General features: G+C 36.3%; 2 protein-coding genes across 2 annotated transcripts; both read left to right on the top strand.

The window, feature by feature from the left end:
- The first annotated feature begins 901 nt into the window (after window positions 1-901).
- LOC137732524 (uncharacterized protein At4g14450, chloroplastic) lies at window positions 902-1,558 on the top strand. Its single transcript, XM_068471845.2, has one exon. It carries the CDS (start codon window positions 1,011-1,013, stop codon window positions 1,356-1,358), a length of 348 nt encoding a protein of 115 aa, XP_068327946.2. The 5' UTR covers window positions 902-1,010; the 3' UTR covers window positions 1,359-1,558.
- Window positions 1,559-18,093: 16,535 nt separating this feature from the next.
- LOC137731800 (protein PSK SIMULATOR 3) lies at window positions 18,094-21,120 on the top strand. The gene is made up of 2 exons (XM_068471022.2): window positions 18,094-20,318; window positions 20,732-21,120. Exon 1 carries the CDS (start codon window positions 18,344-18,346, stop codon window positions 20,138-20,140), a length of 1,797 nt encoding a protein of 598 aa, XP_068327123.2. The 5' UTR covers window positions 18,094-18,343; the 3' UTR covers window positions 20,141-20,318; window positions 20,732-21,120.
- The last annotated feature ends 1,343 nt before the right edge of the window (window positions 21,121-22,463 follow it).

The following is a 22,463-nucleotide window of genomic DNA, read 5'->3' as shown; positions in this document are numbered from 1 at the left end:
TCCTAACAAATAAGAGGGTTAAGAATTCAGAGAGGATTTCAAGGAGCTTGTTTCTGCTCATGTGATTTCCTCATTTGTCGATTCTCAGCTTGTAAACTTTCCAGTTCTTCATTGTGGGCGGTGAAGGTGGTCGCTGCCGCATGGCAGTCATACAATTTCAGCAACCTCCACAACCTTCTTCTGGGTGTTGACGACTTGAGTTGTAAGGTGGATTTAATTTGAGAACTGAAAATTAAATTGAAAATTGAATTGGATTTTTAAATTGGAACCTATTCATCCCCTCTAGGTTAAACAAGTACCATCCTAGAACTTTCACAATTGATTTCTCATTTGGTTACAAAATGTACTTTTCACAATATTCAGGGCAATAAAGGCTCTCTCTACTGAAGTAGCAGCAAACAGTAGAACCAAAGTTAATGTAATTTGCAAATATACATGACTATATACTTTGTTCCACCTTGTCTCCACTATTTTTTTTTTTTTTGCAAGACTACCAATTCATTTCATTTGAGAAAATTGACTACTCGGACACATATCAAGAATATAACATCTAAGTTGATATTGAAGTGCCAAGAGTTGACAAGTAGAATATTCATTCGGATAAAATTGAGCAAAACAAATTAGATCTTGTTAAAGAGCTCCTCATGATACCGCCATAATGGTAATGTACTGAAAACACAGAATGACATACCGCGGGTCACTTCACTTCGGTAAAATACTTGTATTGAAAAAGTTAACAACTTGAAAATAAAACTTTTCTTCTCTTATAGAACGACACGTGTTCCGGAAAGAATGAAAAATTTCTCTATCGTCGGGGCTTACAGGAGCCAAAGCCGCGTGCCAACCATACGCCTCTCTCTCTCTCTCGCATATATATATATATATATATATTCACATTCACACACGCACCAGCACTTCCTTCCCCAGTTCCACCTGTTGCACACCAAATCCCAAATCCTTCACTCTTTCTCCCTCTCCTCCGAGATCTCATCAAATCCAATTATATATCAATGGCAGAAGCATCGCGATCGAGCTCCGTCAACCGACGCCAGCCGAGCCGCCTCCAGCGGCGAGCCCCGCCCCCTTCTTCCTTGCAAATAAACCGCGCCACCGATTGGAACGTCGCCATCCCCCTCCTCTCCCCTCTCGTCTCCCCCGATCAACCAATCGAGGCCAAATATCGAGACGACGCGCGGCAGCACCAGCGCCAGCAGAAGGAGCTCCCGCGCCATCATCAGCAGGGCGCGGAGGCGGACAAGTCGGCTCAGGTGGCGGTGTTCAAGAAGTGGCAGCACCCGGCGGCTCCGTTTTGCAACGACACGGCTCAGATGGTCCCGCCTTTCGTTCAGTTTCGTTAGTTAGCCGGATTCAATCCGGTTTTTTCCTCAAGGGTTCTGAGGGAATTTTAAATATGTAAAAAGAGTCTGTAGATCTCATCTAACGGTGTATGCGCGTTCATCTTAGTTAATTCGTGATCAAACATGCACCTGATTTTGCCAACTGTATCATACATATTTCCCTATTAAAATTATTAAGCTTGGGCTCTTCTGTTAATTAACGTTATGGCTCGTTTATCAATCTGTAATTGAAATGTGATGAATTTTGAACGAGTCATAGCGTTAATCTTTTTAACTCCTCGTTCAAAATTCCTCGCTCTCTGATTACAGATTTCAAATTAGTATACGAGTCATTGGGACTCCTCGTCTTATTATTTCTGATTAATAAGACGTTTGGTAAAATTTTCTAAATTGGAGGTAGGATTAGTGGTTGGGGAAAAAGATTATGGGATGCCACTTTTGTGGTGGAAGGGTTTATTTGGAGAATCATTGGATCCAACGGTCATGATTCAGTCAAAGAGTTCCATTGTGTAGCAGTTGGTCAGTCTCCACCGTCAGCATAAAGCATGAGTTATCCCAAAAGTTGTCTATTCCTTTTTGGTGTCAAAAAATTGTCCAATTTGGTATATTTTACTTGATCAACAACACAAACAAAACAAAATTCGTGTCATATTTTTGTGTCTTTTTGCGTCATATAAAATTGGGAAATGTCAGGCAACGTTTTTGAATGGCGTTGCAAACAACGAAACCAACACAATCAAACAATTTATTTAACCCTAGGGAATAACGATGGTTCAATAATAATCCAACTAAACCATTACGGAGTGCCTTAATGGTCGAAAACAAATTTCAGACTCGTATTTTACACGGTACATCCTGAATTCGATTCCTAACATTAATGAATCGCACAATGATGATTAGGAGGAGGCCAAAAGCCTCTATAAGTCTTCTCTGCCCCCAAAACGGTGGACTACGGTGACGAAGTCATCAGCTGGTCCTTTTTAAATAATAATAATAATAATAATCCAACTAATGTTTAGTAGGCGAATTATTATGTAATTAATGTGCTTATTTTATATTGGTAACACATTACTTGATTTGTAAATTTAATTTAAAAAAATTAATTAACCTAACGCATAATATAACACGGATTTCTTATGATTTTCCCAGATAAAGAGGCAAATTACTTGATAAGAGTGTTTTGTCAGTGATTTTAAGTGTTCAAGTTCAACGAATTATTTGATGCGATTGTTTTGTGAGTGATTGCAAATATTTAAATTATCTTGAAATTATGATATTGTTTTGCGAGTGTTTCATTACTCAAAAGCAATTGATTGTTGTTGTGCTTGATTTTTTTAAGTCATGATATTTGGTATTGCAAACCCATAATTCAATAATTACATTTTCAAATCATCTATGATGGGTTAGTGACCAACTTGACCAAGAAATTAAAGTTAATCCTTATTATTTGGCAATAAATTAAAGTGAGATCACTATGGAGTGACTGTTTTAAAGTGTCAGTATGGACTAATTATTTTAAAAATTGTAGTTGTTATGACACTCTAAAACAATCACTCCATATTGATAGTTAGGTTGACTTGCAATCCTTTTCTGATTAAGATGAAAGTAAAAAGATATAAGTTTTATGATCGGTGAAGTGTTCAATATTTTCTTATGGAACCAAAAGAACTAGTCTTATTTGCTTCGAAGTGGTACTCAACACACATTTGTTTCATAGGTCAAAAAAGATAGAAAAAAAACAACACTAATTTGTTTCTTTAGAACAATGGAGATGCGACGTTCGAACTTAGATCTTCATCTAAAGTCGAGGAGAGAAACTACTACCACTAGACTAAGAGCGGAACAACTATTAAATAAGAAATATAAGAAAAGAATAATTTTGGTTGAATGGTATTCACCTGACTAAAGAAAAAGAAGTTCTATTTAATTTATTTTGCATCGAAATTTAATTTCAAAGTGTGTAACACATGAAGAAGCAACTTAACAAGATGGGGCATATGTGCAAATGAAGAAAATACATGGTCAAAAGGAAGAAAATATTCCAATAGAAGAAGGGATTCCTAATCTTTGGACCGCATAATAACAGAAAAATACATATTCAGTCAAATATTCCATGCTTTTATTGTCTGATTTTATTTGGATTTGTCATCAATTTAATAAAATGAGTGGAGGAAGAGGTGTGACTGACTGTGAGTGATTGTGGCCTTCCGTTATCTTATAAGAACACATGAGATGAGATGGACCACATCAAATTCATTACAAGGTCTCTCTCCCACTGACGCCCAATGCATGCAAAGCACCACCTCCAAATTCGAAGTTACATTTATCCTTTTTTTCGTTTATTTTAAATTCATACGTCTTTTAATTTCTTTAATTACTTAGAACGAGGTAAGCACAGAGCCGACATTTTGTTGATTTGGAGTCCAAATTCGTGCAATGTGGTAAAAAGAAATTAAAAGAAAGAAATTTTTTAAAGAAAACTATTAGTGGCATTCCAAAAATCTAATTGTGTACTCCTAAAAGTATTTTTTTTTCTTTCTAAACACATCCTTGTTAATTTTGGCATTGGTCTTCTTCAACTCATTCGATCCGACGGCTGGAAATGAAGAGCACACACGTAAATTTTGAAGTGTCAAATACAATTCGCAAATTTAATTATACTAATTGATGTATATTTAAACTAACATAAATAATAGATTAATTTAAACCAAATCAAACTCGCAAGCGCACGAATCAATTGTAGTAATATATGCAAATACGAGGTCGATCCCACAGGGATTGCTTTAACTCCAATTTAACCGATTAATCACGCTAAACTTAATTAAATAAACAAAGGATAGATTGAATTGAATAATTGAGTAATTGATTAAAACTAAAATTAATAAGAAAAATAAAAGACAATTAATTAAAATCAACACACACCACAAGAAAGCCTAAGGTTATGAATCCACCAATAACAATCCTATTTACTTTTCCTAGAGCCAACTACTATCCAATTACCATGCCAATGTTAAAGGTTGTTCTTTCTAATGTATGAATTAATCCGTGGTCAGACATCAACTCTTGTATCTCTATATGATAATTATATCCTATTGGTTAGGCATACAATTAAACACATAAAAACCCATTAAGCGTAGATGAATCATGCCAACCAAGTAGGACTAGCTTGATATTGGCCATCCTCACTAGTTTGTCTACTCTTCTTGATCTTAGTTCCAATAAACCTAATTGATATTGGTCATCCTCATAGATTTATCTAAATCTCTAGATGTAAAATTCCTAAAGGTGATCAGTTATTAGTAAAATTCCTAAAGGTGATCAGTCATTAGAAACTTGAACCTAGAATAAAATACCCACAAAGATTAAAAATATAACATGGCATATAATCGGATAATAATTAACAAAGTACTTTGCAAATATTCATGTCATGGCTTCATCATAAACCTTAGAAAATAACTTAGTTACACATAGAAATAAAAATAAAAGAAAGATAGAACCCATAATCCATGGCAAAACACGTCCCTAAGCTCTTCTTCACTAATTGCGGAGATGGTGAATGGTAGTATGGTGCGGTAGTATGGGTTATGCGAGGGTGGATGGATGGATTGGTATCTTAGGGACCTTATTTATACTAGAAAACCCTAAAAAGTTTGGGAGAAAGTCTCCTAAAATAAAACAAACTCCTAAACAGTTAATGACACAAACTAGGAAAGAATCCTTCTTGGCTTGGGAAACACGTCATTTGTCTTGCATGCCAGTTTTGGGGTCGATTTATCTTCTGGAAAATTCTGTAAAAATATGAGAAACATAGCTCTCTTATATTTCCAAGCATATATTGCACGCCACTAGGAAAAATTGGGAAAACCTTCAAATCTCTATTCTCCCACAGCTACGCAATTCTGACGGGAAAACAACTTCTGCAGAATTGATTTGTAAAACTGGAATGAATGGCTACATGGAAAATTATGAAATTCGGACACAACGATCTTCAACCTCTTAGCTTCCTTCTCCAATTGGCCTTGCATCAAAATTCCTCCGGAAAGTCAAATTATCACCAAAAGCGTTCTAAGTGCACATAATGGTTGAAATTGAGAAAAGGAAAGTAATAAGGCTCTTTTATAATCAATTCCTTAACAAAACTTAGGGATAATTAATATGAAAATATGATAAATAATGCACCTATCAATAATGCAATCTTTTAAGAACAAAACTAATTTAAACTATTTTTTTTATGAAAACACAGTGGGCCCTACCCCACAAACTTATCCATCATCACCTTTCTTTCTCCCTTTGTTCGGCCCCACACCTCCCTTCACACTCCTAATTGCCATCACCACCCGCCAATCATTGTCGACCTGGACCCTAAACACACCCAAGCTCGCCTATCGATCCCAGCCACGATGCTGCAGCTCCTCATCGCCTACCATCGCAGCCATCTGGCTACCTTTCACCCCAACAACATGCAACAGTCTCCTAACCAGCCTTTCTTCTCCACCTCCTCCCCAAATCAATTAAACCAAGAAGAAGATGGAAAAGAACCGATAAACCTTATGGGAAGATAGATTTGGTGACTAAATTACAGAGCCAAGCTATTACTATCAGAATCAAAAGAGAGAATAATCCAAACAAGCTTTCGAACAAATTCAAAGATAGAAGAAATCGAAATTCGAATTGGAAGAAAGACAACAACCAAGTTTCGGTCACCACCTACACCAATACAGTCAACGAGAAAACCACCATCACCAGTTGACTTGATCAGGTCTTAAAATCCTGCTCTTCTTCGAGTTCTAGATATACTTTGACAGCATCATGAAGAGTAGCGAGTGTGGGAACATAATTTTTTGGGACCATGACACGTGACACCTTGGGTGGCAAGAAGGATCAAAATGCCCATGACCATAACAGGTTAATCTTATGGGCATCTTAGTAGATCAGATTAGTTAACCGAATTAGTCTTAGTCAGATTAGACTAGTCCTAGTCATATCAGAATAGCCTTTATCATATCAAACTAGTCAAAAGAAATCAAAATACCAAGTGAACTTAGACATCTGTAATCAGGCTGACTAGGTTTAAGTCCATTAAACATATTAATTGTCTTCCAAGTGAAGAACACCTAGTTCAAGTCAAATTAGGGTATTTTGGAGTTAGACAACGTAATCATGATCATAGGAAGATTGGATATCTTATCATAAATTCCTCCTAGATAGTCTCTTGATTTAATTGTGATTACTCTCCTTACAAGGACTCTGAAGACGATACCCTAGCTTGGCATTTTAATAATCAATCAATCACAATTGAAGATGCATCTCTCTTCATCTTCTCTACAAGATTACCATACACATATTTTCTCACATGTTACCCTCTACGAATAGACACGTCTATGGAGAATTCATTTCTTTAATGCCCTGCCATAGGCTATTTGTCAAGGACAGTTCACTATGTATTGCACATCACACAATTCTTACTCAGAATTTCATCCGTGGTTTAATTCTCCTTCCCTGAGATATGTAGGTAGTCCAATCTGGATTCAACCACACCCCTAATCAACCCCATTCTCTTTGTCACAGGAGATCATGGGTCATTCAAGCTGAATCCCGCCTTCGCCAACGAATGTGCGCAAATTTAGTTCCAGCAACGAGGTTGAAGCACGATATTCAGAAACCCAGAAAAACAGAAAGAGACTTCTTGAATATGAAAAAATTTGACGGGAAGAAGAAGAGAGAGAAATCAGAAAATTTTTGTTCCTCATCAGCCCAAGATGAGCACGAAGAACCCACAAAAATTTTGTTGTTCTTGAGTTAATTTTAATTGTTAATCGGTGAAAGTTGTTCTTTAATTTTTTGTTGGTTTAAAGTTGTTCTTTAATTTTTAAAACTACGTTAATTTTATTTTAAATTGGTAATCTATTAAGGGTGTTTTTTTTATATTTAGGTTGGTCAACGTGTCAGTCAATGTGGGGTCCACGTCTTTTGTTAAATCATGTGAAACTCCAATTGATAGGGTGGGGCCCGCAATGGCCAAGTAGGCAAATAATGTAGAAACAAATACATTTTATAACGGATGTATCACATTGATATGTAATGTGAGCCGTTTTATAAAATTGAACAATTGAGAGACGTTGGATAAATTGAAATAGGAAGAAAATTTGAGAAGACAAAATGTAATTTACTACAAAAAAAAAAAAAAAAAAAAAATTCCTGACTTTTGAACCAACAAGTGAAAAAGTCCTAGACCCAACCCTTTGGCCCAATCAAGTAGAGTCGGGCCTGCATATTCGATTAAAATATAAAAAATAAAAATACAAAATTACTTCTTTGTTTACAAGAATTGAGGTGGTCTCTGGAAAAAAAAATAAAAATAAATAAATAACAGTTAGATTGTTGTCACCATCAGGCATCGAAGGAGAAAGAGAAGGGAGACAACAAAAACCAATTTGGCGGCTTTAATATGTCATGAATTTTCAATTGGTCACGGTTCTCTCTCAAGGGTCTTTTTTCGTAAGTAAATTTTCTATAAAATTGGTCCTTAGGATTGAATTGACATATTTAACTTAATATATTGACGAGGTGAATACTTTTTTATTTGAAGATATATATATATATATATATATATATATATTTTTTTTTTTTTCTCCTAAGGAAGCAACATATTTTATTCGTTAAAGCAGCAAAAAATTACAAAAATATGTTGTATATGACACCAACATGAGGTATTTACAAGCAAAAATACAAAAGAGGAGAAATACCCATAGAAAACAAAGCATTTATTGTTGCAAGATCATGTGAGAAATAAAACTCTCTTACTTCTGTCTATAGATTGTAAACAAAGACAGGACATTGTGAATTCATATCGCCTTATGATCCCCAAATACCATTTATTAGTGAATCCAATGTAATATACTCAAACAATGCCCCTCTTAGTACTTCGATTGTGAAACTACCAAATCAACCTCACATCGACAAAACTCACATATAGTGAGGCTACCAAACTCTTGTTACTTAACTATAACATATAGTGAGGCTACAAAAACTCCGAGTAGTTTATTCATTATGTTGGGCCGACCCAAAATAACATTATTGGCCCATGACCAACCCAAGATACAAGGCTATTGGTTGATCATTCTGACTTTTTTGTCGAGAAAAAAAGGGTCAAATCAACCCACTATTGTCAAAGTTGTTTAAACACAAATTTACTCTCAGAGGCTGGACTAAGCCAGAATCTGAATTCACCGACGACTCAACAATAAAATTAGCTTCATGATAAACATGTTTAATTTGCTTAAGCTCAACTTATTATATGTGCGGAACAATGAAATAGAGGTTCATCAATAACCCCACCACATCGATAACCAAATCGCATAATTCGTTGGAAAGCATCTCTCACAAAAACGCGAGACGTTTTTTACGTATTTGGTTTCACTTGACTAGAGGAAGTTCAACCATCAATACCCAATATAACTAAGACAATCCCTCTCTCACATTGGTGAATTTTTGTCACTAACTTTTTACCTTATCGTATAGGCAAGAGCACCGACGGATGGAGTTATGCCATAATGACATTTTCTCTCTTTGGTTTTCTTTTTCTTTTCAGTAATTTAAAACTTGTGAAAGAAGAAAACATGAAAAAGGAGACGAGACAACTAATTAGAGATTAGATGGGCCTAATGAGATATAAAAACAAATGCAAGATTTGGTAAAATAATTATGAACCGTCTATCTATTTGCTTCAGTTAATTGACTAAAATTACTTATTTTTAATTGAATTTTTGCATATATTATCTTTACAGAATGATTTATTTTATGAATAGTTCTGATCATTAGCACGAAATTTCATAAATCGATTAAAAAGTACCTTGAGGAGGAACTCCTCCTCAATCTTAAGGAGCCAAGCCTCTCTCATAAAAAAACAAGTAGTAAAATACAAAAAGATTAGATCTTGATTGATTCTCATGGAGTTGTTTACAGATCAATAATCAAACAAATTGAGTTCATTGTCAAAAAAAAAGCCTAAAAAAATCAACACAAAAATAGTGTAGTTAGCTATCAACACTAGGACACCTCCTCCATGAAAGTGACATTCGATATTTATATAATTTCACACATATTAGACGCGTTAAAAGAACCGAAAAAGTGAGCCAAATACATAATTTGTGGGGCAAAAGTTGAAGAGGCAGCCCACTCCTATATTCTCCACAACAAAGTGACTCCAAACACAAACTTACATGCAAATGGCGCGAAAGCTTCGATCATTACAAAATCGTCAACCCCTTTTGTGGGTTTTTCTCTTTTTGACCTTTCTTTTAGCACTCCACGTGATAAGACACATGCTATTTTCTAAGAGTGGGATTGGTTAGGCAGGCCACCCCACGTTTGAATGTCACCGGCACATGTCGCCGAGTGTTGTGCTCGGGTAAATCGCTCATACGCACGAATGGAGAAGACATATGGAATGTGTGAATGCATGTTGCAATAATATCATATTGTCAATCACTCATTGCTAGCAAATTAGAAAGTTAAAATACATGAAAGTTCATGATTGACTTGAGATACTGTCACTGCAGATTCAAATTTTCATCTTCACGCGCCCACGATGAATGGAGAGGGGGGCTTTAGCCGAAGAATCTCCGATGCCAAAGTTAGAATTTGAGAGAGAAAGTGTTTAGAGAATTTTTGGGAGAGAATGAACTTGCATTTTGGTGTGAAGATGGGGCTATATATACATATATAGGGGTGTGGCCGGCTCTATTTGGAGAAATAGGGACCGGCCACTTATGGTGGTATTTTGAATATAATTGCAAGATATTATGTCAAATAATATCTTACAATTAATTTGGTAATTAATCCCAATTTGAAAAAGAATAACTGGGAGTTACCTCGTGGATAAGGATTTGATGAGGAGTGATGAGAGGGTTTTGAACAAAATACCATTTTGATCACTTTTGACCTCGATTGAGCCGTTATTGTCCGTTGCATGTGCGTGGGAATCCCGGTGTGCCTCGAGGGTAATTTGTCTTCTTTACCCAAAAGTCCACGAATCGCCTCCATAATTGTCTTGATTATTTTTGGCTCCACAATCACCATGTCATTTCCGTTGTAAGTTTAGTTTTTCTTGTGTGAATGAACGGTTCCCAACCGTTGATGCAATTGAAGGCTAAAATTGGTTGATTCCCTTTGGCATTTATCGTTGCATCATGCATGCATGCAATGCAACTAGCTTATTTTTGTCGTGTGAAATTGGAAGAGCATATGCAAATTGCGTTTGAACTAGTGATTAGACAGAGTGATGCTACAAATGCATACCAGCGCACTAGCAGAAAGTATTTGACTAAAAAGAGCATTTCTTTTGCTAATCAAGCAGCCAATTTCTTCATTTGTCTTGCACTGATAAAGTTAAAAGCTAATCAAGTATATCAAAGATTCTAATGTTCTTAGTCGGCTCTTTGCCATTTGATGCATGCGCTTTTGTTTTGCATAATAATCTTGGGTAACAAAAGGAACATAAATCCATGATAAGGGTCTAAAATGATAGTTAAAGCTGGTAAAGAGACGCAAAATTAATGATGAAGTAAGGAGACACTACTTATATGACACGATTACACTGGTATTGTGACATTTTGTGTCAATGATATATATACAACGTCATGTGAACAAAAAATTATACAAACATTTATATCATTAGCATAGGATACTACAATAGCAGTGAACCTCTCTCTAATCCTCTAACTGCAAGCCTTTTTTGTGCCCTTTAACTGATGAGCAATTTCTAGTCTAATTACCATGATCTATGTGAAAAAGAAGGAAAAGAAAAGAGAACAGATTCCCTTCTAGAACAAGTTTGTGTTGGTCAGACTTTGAAGCCATTGGAGAAGGTCTAGAAGCTTTAGACAAAGTGAAAAGGCATGCATTGTTATACTGCACTCACAGATCGCAGAGGCACAAACCAAATGGGGCACCACATTAGATCACATTGGAGCCACATGTTAATTGTTTCTAATCTAATATAAATCTGATTGGTGGTAGGAAAATGGGGTTTTCTATAAGCTTAGCTAGCTGTTTAATTCTTCCGACATCACGTGATCTCCATATGAATTGCATTGCCAACCAGCAAAACGGAACTGTCTTCCACATGATTTTAGGGTTTGGACTCGGCAATTTTAGATGGCTTCAGAACACTGTACCTGCAAGATTTATTAGTCCTTTTCTTTTTCTTTTTTTTTTCTTTTATATATATATATATAAGACCAATTGATGGCTTTGCTATGACTGTTCATTCTTTTGGGGGAAGAGAAGACTCATAAAGGCATTTTAACTTCTCTCTAGTCACCATCGTGCGATTCACAAGCGGCAGGGATCAAATGTGTTGTGTGAAATACGAATTTAGATTTCTTTCCCGACCACTTGACTACTCTGTGGTGGTTACAAGATTAATTTATTAGTTACGGTAAGATTTAAAAATTATCGTATCCATCAACCTGAAACAAGATTTGAAAAAAAAAGAGAGAGAGCAAATTTATCAATTCTACAAATAGTTCAACTGGCTCTTTTTGTTTTTTTGTTTTTTTGGGAGAGAGAGAGAGAGAGAGAGAGAGAGATTTTGCTTCATCTTTGGATGTATACACTCTGCATCACTATGAAAAATAGTGACACACAATATGTTAATGTGATATATTGATGAATGAGTGTATACATTCAATGATGCACCAGCAGTGACGAAGGGACTCAAGGAGGGTGGAGGCATTGAGTGCCTATGCCTCTGGTGTTCAGGCAGGACCTCTGAGGTCTGGTCCCTCGCACATCTCCTCACATAGGTGGCAGTTAGCAGTTAGTTTGAAAGGTGCCTTTGTGAGGCCTTTGGTGTAAGCCTTGAGGCTTGTGCAATCAAAGCTAACAGAGATCTGAGCGTGCCAATGTTATCTTTGTATAATAGATTGTTGAATAGAAATGAATTAAGTTGATTATTTGCACCCCAAGTTACTTAAACTTCTTGTTTATCAAATAATTGTCGCAGATGGGTTAAGTCTGCATTAAGTTCTTTTTCTTGCCTTGTAAATAAGGATTTTTAGTTCATAATCTTGTATGTCCAAAACCAAGGGAGTTCAAGGCCCTTTCAACCACTTTCTCGATCACAATTTACTTTTAATGACTTAACCAAATTAGAATACAAATGAAACTCTTAAGTAGAAAATAGTTGGAAATGACTTAGATACATGAAGGAAAGTATGTTAAATGACAGATCTACTAAATAAAAATACAAAAAAAGAAGACTCGGGCAATATTTAACCTTGTCGGGCAAGGTTGAACTTCTTGCACCCACTTCTCTTTGTGTTTATAGAGGTTTGTGTCTAAAAGGGATGAAAAGTAAATAGGTTTTACATGAGGGAATCGATACTACAACACTAAGGGAAGGTAGCAGAGCTTTTACATACAAAAGATGGTTTTTCTTGGGAAAACTATAGCTAAAAGGACTGAATCTGGACAAGTTTCAGCTTTCTAGCTACGAATTGACTTGAGAGCAGAGTTTGTATGTCTTTGATTGGTTGGTTGAGTGTGTTTGTCTCTGGTGTCCCTTTTTCCTTTTATAGACAATTTGGCTTAACTATCTTGGCTTTGCTTTTAGCCAATGATTTTCGGAGGGCAGTGAGTCATCATCTATTTACTTGTCATGCCATTAGAAAGTACTTTTTTGGCTGGTGGTGAGTTGGTCTTTGTCATCTATTACTTCAATCATAGGCACATGGTCTATGCCTTAGCTGTAATGGCTTCAATTTGCTTCGGGCCTACCAACTAGGCTTCATGCAAGCTTCCATTTGCTTTGGCGTCCTTGGGCCTCATTATCATAAAGCCCAATATTAAATATTAACTCAAACATCTGGTAAATTCTCTCTCTCTCTTTTTTTTTTTTTTGTTTCCTTTTCATTCAATTCTGATATTGATCCCAAAAGAATTGAGACAGGGGAGACGACCCATGTTCATTTTATATTTGTTCACAAGGAATTTAGGGTTTTGTATTGACATAAAGAATATGTTACATGTAACATGTTAAAAATAAAATGTACTGAGTGCATTTTGTCTTGGAGACAATGTATGGAGATTTTCTTTACGTTTTCATTGCGACAAAAATTTAACTCTACGATTACACTATTACACGCAAGTGTACAGTTAGTAACGTGCTAAATTCTCCCAGAAAGTAGAAAGCCAAAATAATATGATCAACTTTTGACAGATGCCCTTTATCACTCCAGTCAAGTTTTCGTTCATGGACATCTTTTTCCACAAAATTAGTAAACAATCTAAATCCAAATCAGAAGTCACGTAGTGCAAGCTGCAAGCCTATGTGTTTGAAAAGGACAGAGGATACATGCATGCATGCATGCATACATACATACATGTGTGTGTGTGTAGAGAGAGAGAGAGAGAGAGAGAGAGAGAGAGAGAGAGAGAGAGAGAGAGAGAGAGAGAACCTTTAAAAGAAGGGATTGCTATTTTTTTTTTTACAAAAATAGGAATTAGTTGTGGGGTCTACACAACATCGAATTTTAACGATCTAAACCGTCTATTTTTCATGTTATACGTCATAAATTATCCTTACAAAATATTAGCCAAATCAAAAAAATATATAAGACACCAAATTGAGTTCAAAAAAATTAACAAATATTTTGTTATAAAAGAAACAATGAAAATTTTATTTGATAATTAAATAGCTAAATAGTTTCGGATTGAATTGAATTTGTGCAAGGATGATCTATGAATCGAGACTTACAAAATCAATAGTTTGGATTGTTGAAGTTCGATGTAGAGTAGACCCCACATCTAATCCCTATTTTTTCCAAAAATTTGAGATCCCTTTAAATAAAGGGCCTTATATATATTGTGTGGGAAAAAAAATGATAAGCGTACCCTCTTTCCTTTTCTTACAAATCCCTGTTAAATTATGTTAGTTATTTTTGTTTAATCTATTTCATCGATAATCATAAATTCAAAAATGTAAGTGAAAATCATCTCCTATATTTGTGTGTTTCATTTTACATAGCACATATTTTCCTCCTTTTTGTTGTTGTACATGGAGGAGTTCCATCTCATCCTAAATTTGTTTCATAATTTTTTAAGTAATTTTTAATTTGGACTAATCAAAATTATGAAAAAAGAAATGGACTAATCAAAATTACGACAAAAGAAATGTCGAACTTGACTGCATAAGGAAAAAACATATTGTAAGGTTACGAAGGTAAAAGACTCTCATATTGGTGAAAGAAAGATAAAACTTTGTAAAAGCTTATAAGAGGTTATGTTACTTCTTATATTGCCAATTAATTTTATGGTGTGACTTTAACTTTCTTTATGGTATCAAGTTAGGTTGACTCACGTGTGAAGCCCAATGACTACTTGTGCTCCACGTTACCCAATAAGTGTTATCCTCGTGTTTGGCTTAAAAATTCTCCACACGTGAAGCGACGTATGAGAATGTGAAAGTAAAAGAATTTCATGTCAGTGAAAGAATAAACTTTATAAGAGCTTATAAGAGGTTGGACTACTTCTCGATTGTCAATTAATTTTATGGTGAAATCTTAACTTTCTTTAGATATGTTGTAACAAATGTGATTATGTCTGCCTTTCTACGCTTGTTAATTAAGGTCAAGTAGCTCCGCTGTGCCAATCAAAAAGATTACTAGAGGAGCAGGAAATACTAATACCTAAATCTCAATTAAATTGTAGCTAAACACCAAACTTGCAAGCTAAAAAGTATATATTCATAAATCATCTCATAAATCATCACCAAAGAACTGGACCCACCACCATTCATGCCCTACTTTTTAACCAATTTCTCCATTAATATAAGCTTTTGTTCTTAAATTCTCCAGCTCTCCACCAAAATTAGAAGATCCAACATATTAGGCAAATTTGACAGTTGAGCTCATTGGAATCTATCTAGAAGATGCACATGCAAATTGCAAGCCAGTTTGCCAACCATTTGATGAAGGCTTTTTAGCCAAATTCGTCAATAAAATTGACCACTGCATATCAATAAAAAATTTCTGTTAAAATTCCGTCAATAATTTTATTTAATAAATATGTAAAATATGAATACTTGGATATGAAGTCAGAGAACTTAAGAGTAGTTCCACAGTGGGCTATTACCCAGTAGACTGGCTTTGGAACAGGGCCAGATAGCCCGAGGTGGATGGTCCAGCGTGTGCTGGCAATGGAGCCCTCGAGAGGCTCGGCACAAGTTGCCAGCCCGAGAGCCCGAAGGCAACGTGATAGAAAGCTGACGTCAGGGCGACGTCAGTCACAATGTAAAATTAATAAAAATATAAAATATTAATAAAAAATATAAAAAAATGTAAAAAATTAATGAAAAAAGTAATAAAGTAATAAAAAAATTTAAAAATTAATAAAAAAAGTAAAAAAAAAGTAAAAAAAATTAAAAAAATACTAATATTTTATTGCCTATTGCCAGGGCTATTCAATGTAGGGATGGAGATGCAAAATGCAATTGCTGTTCATTAAGGACAGTTATTGTTCAGTGAATGGATTAAATAGTGAATAGCCCGAGAGGACCTTAGCAACAGTGAAACTGCTCTAAAGGGCGGTGGTGGGAATGGGTTAGTTGCTTCATTCTCAGACTAAAAAGAAATCTCAAGTCAAAATCGCCTCCCTTATTGTTCCTTAATAATTCAATATGAAACCCAGAAAAAGTAAACTTACTCAAATCATTAGTTGTTGACTTGGATTCATTTTATTGTATGAAAAATGCTACAGAAATATTTTGTATTATATTAGTGTACCATCTAACATGACAAGTAACATGTACATGCCACGTTACTTAGAATTCATTTGTTCGTCCAATAACGGACAAATAAACTATTAGTCTAACATTATCTTTCTTTTCAACGTTAAAGGAGATTCTAAATTCAAAGAGTGATGTGGGAGATGAAATTTTTTAAATTTAATTTGCAAACTAAATGATGTGGTTGTAGATGATTGAATTATTAATTAAGTGCCGGTTAACATGCTTGTTTCTTATTGGTGACATGTTATTTGATTAGTCTCCCTAACATTACTCAAATTCAAAAGTCCACACAAAATTGATTTACAAAATAAAAATTAAAAAACTTTCAATTAAACACTAAAACTGACCACGCTGCAGAGACTCGATATTACTCTTGATTTAAAACTAGGCATATAAAAAGGTAAATGACGCTTTACCACAGTGGTGGAAAGGAGTTGAGCACTTGGATGATGATGTGAGTTTGAGCCCCTTTGATGGCTAATTTAATTTTTAATCTAACAAAACCATTTGTTTAAAAAAAAAAAAAAAAAAAAAAAAAACTAGGCATCAAAATAAAGCTGTGCAAATAAAGATGTTTTTTTTTTACCAAATGATACTATAGAGAGGGGGTGAGCTTATTTTCACAATAAGCTAGCAATAATATGGTTCAAATTTGTTTTTAGCGAGAATCAAACATAAAACTTCTCACTCACAAGTAAAGATGAATATCTATTTCTAGTAAGTGACAATTAGAGATGGTTTTGAATATCTAAGAGCATCCCTAGTGAGGGGCTCTATATGGGGCTGGAAAAGTGGTGGATATAACCCATTTTAGAGCTCTGAGGAATCTTTGAGGCTTTATAAAAGAATCTCTCCCAATGAGGGGCTACGTCTTTTGGGTTCTGTATGGGGCTATATATATATTTATATTTATATAGTAATTTGATTGAGTGATGATTTTTTATTTTTTTTGTGTGTTAGCTTTTCTTAAGTTGATTTTTGGATGTGCTATATTAATTTTTTTTTTATGAACCCTTCAACCTAGAAAGTTCAAATTGTGACAAAGTTAGATTTCATTACTTATGAATTGTTCGTTAGATTAGATTCCCTTATCTCAATCTCATCCGTTGAAAAGAATCAAACCTCCACTTTGCCTTCTAAAATAATTTGATTTTCATGTATAACACAACAATTTACCTAGCACCAATTGATAAATTAGTATCAAACACTTTTGAGAAAAAAATATTTGAAAATTTCACCTATCAATGCACATGAATGTTAAATCAATTTGAAATTTTAATTCTTATGAAATTTAAAATAATCATTAAGGGGTGTGATATCTACACACCACATTTTACTTCTCACACACCTTTTTAATTTTCAGTCGTCAGATCGGATGAATTAAAGAATATCAACAGACATAAATTATCAAGGGGTATGTGAGAAGTAAAATGGAGTGTGTGGATAGCACGGATAGCACCCCATCATTAATTAGCCAAATTGCAAGAAAAATAAGTAAGAAAAAAGAATTAAATAATAAAAGGAGAGTATAAGTGTATTTGTAAGTGGAGGGAGAGTGATTGAATTTTGCTCACATGGGTTCCTACTTTTTTATGGGATCCACTGTTTTTTTTGTCTAAATGTAGCCCGATTTTATGCTACCCAAGAAATGAAATTGCAAGCCCCAATGGTGGATCTAGCCCCATTTTCCGACTCATTGAAGATAAAATTTTTCGCTAAGGTTAGAAATATAGTAACCCCATGGAGGATAAAACTCCTATTGAGGATGATCTAATTAAATTTTCCAGAATAAAACGGAAGGTACAAACAAATTCAAAACCCAAAAAACTGTAGAAAGCTAGAGTCAGACCCACCTTGAAATGTTTTGAAAATTTCCACCACTTTAAAAACCTACCAATTGCAATTCTGCAACAAAAACAATAAGCGTCTCGCAAACGCTGCCTCCAACAAGCCACTGCTTCATTTGATTCCCTCACTCTCTTTTCCCTCCAATCAATTGCTCCGCACGCCCAAAACACTCCAACCCCTCTCTGCTTTCCTTCCTCTCTTCCAGCTTTGGCCGCTAAAATCTGACCTTGCAATCACCGCCATAGCCCGCAAGCTCAAAAGGGTACCCAGATTTCACGCATGAAAGCGGGTTTCTCCCGGAGTTTTGGCCCGACCCAGTTGCTTTGAGCTCCAGATCTTCGCAGCAATGGTTGCAGAGCCTTGGATTTTGAAGATGGGTAACCAGGTAAGCTCCAATCTCAAGCACGCTCTTCTTCTTCATCCTTCGAAGAAATCATCAGTCCCCAAATCCCAACCCGCCGCCGCCGCCAAAACTCAGAAGCAGACCGTCGGCATTCTCTCCTTCGAGGTCGCCAATGTCATGTCCAAGACCGTCCACCTCCACAAGTCCCTTACCGACTCCGAGATCTCGAAGCTCAAAAACGAGATCTTGAAGTCCGAGGGAGTGCTCAACCTGGTCTCTGCCGACGAGGCCTATCTTCTCGAGCTCGCCATGGCGGAGAAACTGGAGGAGCTGAACGGGGTCGCTGGCGTCGTGGGGAGGCTCGGAAAGCGGTGCGTCGAGCCGGCTCTGCAGGGGTTCGAGCATGTCTATGCCGACCTCGTTAATGGGGTTATCGATGTGAAGGAGTTGGGGTTTTTGGTAAAAGACATGGAGGGCATGGTGAGAAAAATGGAGAGGTATGTGAGTGCAACTTCGAATTTGTACAGCGAAATGGAGGTTTTGAATGAGTTGGAACAAGCCACCAAGAAGTTTCAGAACAATCAGCACGAGGAGAGCAAAAGGGCTTTTGAGCAGAAGCTCGTTTGGCAGAAGCAGGATGTCAAGCATCTCAAGGATGTCTCTCTTTGGAACCAAACGTATGATAAAGTTGTGGAATTGCTGGCCAGGACGGTCTGTACGATTTTCGCCACAATTCAGGCTGTTTTTGGTGACTCTGTTTTGTGCAAGGACCGTGTTGGGATGATTGGTGGAGCTTCACCTCCTCCGGTGTCCGGTCAGACTGATGTGAGGAGGGTTTCTCAGGTGGCTTCTGAGCCATTGAAGAGGGTTGCTAGTAGGAAAAATGGGTTGCATTCGGGTCCAGTTGAGAAAGCCGTGGTGTTGAAAAAGGGGCCATCCTTTAAGCCTCAGTTTGATTCGAGGAGAGGAGAATTGGCAGCGTTTCGAGCTGAGGATTTGAATTTTCTGTGTGGAGCAAGCCCCGGGAGGATTTTCATGGACTGCCTAAGAGTGAGCGGTACAGTTGATGATGATTATGGTGGTGCTGGTAATTATGATGACAGGAGTAGCCAAATTTCGGGTTGCAGTGTTGCAAATGGTGGTTTGAAGAGAGAGTTTCCGTACCATTCAGGTTGTTTTAATCGAGTACAAATGAATGTTCAACTTATATCCAAGTGTAGCGGTGCGAATGATGGTGCACGGTTTGGTCCCAAGAGTAAGTTAATGGTTTATACTCCTCCTTCTACTGTGGGGGGCTCTGCTCTAGCTTTACATTATGCAAATGTCATAATTGTTATAGAGAAGTTGCTTCGATATCCTTATCTAGTGGGCGAGGAAGCGAGGGACGATTTGTATCATATGTTACCAATGAGTTTAAGGATGGGTCTGAGGACTAATCTCAAGTCCTATGCCAAGAATATGGCCATATATGATGCGCCTCTTGCGCATGATTGGAAGGACACCCTTGACGGGATTTTGAGGTGGCTCGCCCCATTGGCGCACAACATGATCAGATGGCAGAGTGAGCGCAATTTTGAGCAAACGCAGATTTTTACGCGGACAAATGTTCTTCTGCTTCAGACATTGTATTTTGCTGATCGAGAGAAGACAGAGGCAGCTATTTGTAAGCTACTTGTTGGGTTGAACTATATATGCCGTTACGAGCATCAGCAAAATGCATTACTGGATTGTGCAAGTAGTTTTGATTTTGCAGACTGCATGGAGTGGCAAATGCAATGCGGAGCTTCCTGTGTTGATTGACTACGTTATTGGTTTTGAAATCGTGAAGATGGTGGCGGTGATAAGGAATTCATCTTGGTTCCAATCACTTGATAAACACAATAGATGATAGTTCAAGAGGATGTAAATACATCAACTTTTCGCAATTCACACTGAAGCCTTTGTCTGCTCAAGACTTGATTGTTGTATTTTGTGCAAGGTATGGGAAGCTGACTTGTGAAGTACATAATTCTAATTATTTATGAATAGAAATAGTGTCTTTTATTGTAGAATTGTACATATATTCGTGTAAAGTTAGTAGTTCTTCTTTGATATGGAAGTCTCTATGCACTTTTCCTGCAAGTTATTGTGTTATTCTGGCTAATTTTAATCTCTCAATCAGTAAGGGTTCACTCATGCACCCTCTCGTCACGGTTGTTAGTAGTCATGCCCTCTAAACTGATATTTTTGTAATTACCCGCAGACGCACAATGTATCCTTGTAGAATATATTTGTCATGTTCCCACTCAGTTATGCTAGATTATGTGCTATGTGCCAAAAGATGAACGATAACAAATAAAAGCTTTACGATAGTAAGGAACTTCCTGTGAATCCAAAATGTTGCTTGTGCAGACCTCTGTGTGCGTGTGTGAGAGAGTGGACGGCGAGAGCAAGTCCTATAGGAAAACTGGTGATGATGTCGTTGGGTCTGAAGCACTCCTAAGTTTAAGGTTCAAGTTTCTTTTGTACACTTGCTAAAGATTTTATGGACATGATGAGGATGCAAACACATGAACTGTATAGTGTTTAAGGGGATCGTCCATATGCCATCTTAGATTCTCGTTTAAGGAAGATGTCATTTCATGTTGGTGGATGCAATGCTCTCTCTGTAGTTGTCTGGTTTTATAGTTATACAGCTAACATTTGTAAGGAGTTAAGATTTCTTGGTATCTGTTGTTTTCGAGCAATGGATTGAACTCATGTTAAATTACTGGTAGTAGGGATTGTTCCATACAGATCCAGGATGTCGTGCGCTACAAGTTCCAGTAATCTTTTTAGCGTTTTTCCTGCGTTGAAGATTTGATTGTCTGCGTTTTGTTTCAATTACTAACTTCCTCAGTGCTTTCTAATACATATTATTCCTTCCTTGATCCATGATTTCTCTCGTTCCAAGTAAACACAAACGTTTAAATTTTGAGCATGGTCACTGCATTTCTAAATATTCAACATTAACACTACTTTGAATTTTTACTGTTGTGTTTGACATAATTAAACTGGCAGTTTATTGACCTGGATCCTTATATGCAGATGAGCTTTGCATATATGCATATGCATTAAAGATTTACTCTGAATGGTAAAATTTGTAACAGTTCTACTTTCATCTCTTTCATATCCCTTTCTGGAGTGGTAAATGGGGTAAATAAAACTAGGTATCTGTGATGACATTGGCCTGGATTATTTGAATTAATAACCAGAAAAACAAAGTAAATTAGAAAAGGTTTGAAATTGGGAAGGATTTTGTCAGGGTCGAATAATCAATGTGTATTTACGGCTCCATCACCGAATGAGGTCCTCTCCGGATCCTCTTTGCAAAAATTCGAGAAATCCATAAATTATATATGTTCATCATACATCACAAAGAGTACCTGATGAAAACTAACAACGCAATGTACAGTAAACGAACACAATTTATAAATTTCCGAGATTCTCACAAAGAGAATCCAGAGAGGATCCTCGTTCCCATCCAACTAGGGTTTGCTTGCTGGGCAGGCAGGATCATGTGGCATTAAACTGGTGGTAGGGGGTTGTAGGAGGTAGAAGAGGGCATTGATTGTCCTATTGAAAGAGCCTTTAATAATTCTAATGGGGTTTCACTTTTTACATCATATTATCTCTGAAAGTTACAAGAGTAATTGGACCTAACAATTTCTTACATGACCGTTAACATGGTATGATAATAACAAATTTCGAGTCAACATGATAACTAATCGAGTCGTTATCAGATCACCTATAAAGAGTCCGTTATTAATGAGTATACACGTGAGTAACATGTTTCAAGCCCTTAAGAAAAAAGTTAGTTTCATAATTTTTTTATTGGCTAAGCCTCACATTGGAATAGTCATAATAATTTGGTTTAAATTCACCTTTGGCGAGAAATGAGTCTAAGACATCTCTTACTTACAAGTGAAGAAGAAAACTACTTTGGTCGTAATACTAAGTAGTAGTTTGATAATTTTAAACTACTAAAAAACCTGTTCTAATTACTACAATAGCCATAATACTTAATCTCCAAAGCACAATAAAAAATTCATAACAATTCATTTACAAGTGTGAAAAAAATATGCAAACGGTCGTGATCGCATCC

The sequence above is a fragment of the Pyrus communis genome, chromosome 16 (genome assembly GCF_041283825.1).
Source record: "Pyrus communis isolate YQ-2024b chromosome 16, ASM4128382v1, whole genome shotgun sequence".
NCBI lineage: Eukaryota > Viridiplantae > Streptophyta > Magnoliopsida > Rosales > Rosaceae > Pyrus > Pyrus communis.
The sequence above is the reverse complement of the archived record's forward strand: the minus strand, read 5'-3'. Positions and strand labels throughout refer to the sequence as shown.

What these genes read in the sequence shown, in the direction of transcription:
- LOC137732524 (XM_068471845.2), top strand. Translation starts at nt 1,011, where the DNA reads ATGGCAGAAGCATCGCGATCGAGCTCCGTCAACCGACGCCAGCCGAGC.
- LOC137731800 (XM_068471022.2), top strand. Translation starts at nt 18,344, where the DNA reads ATGGTTGCAGAGCCTTGGATTTTGAAGATGGGTAACCAGGTAAGCTCC.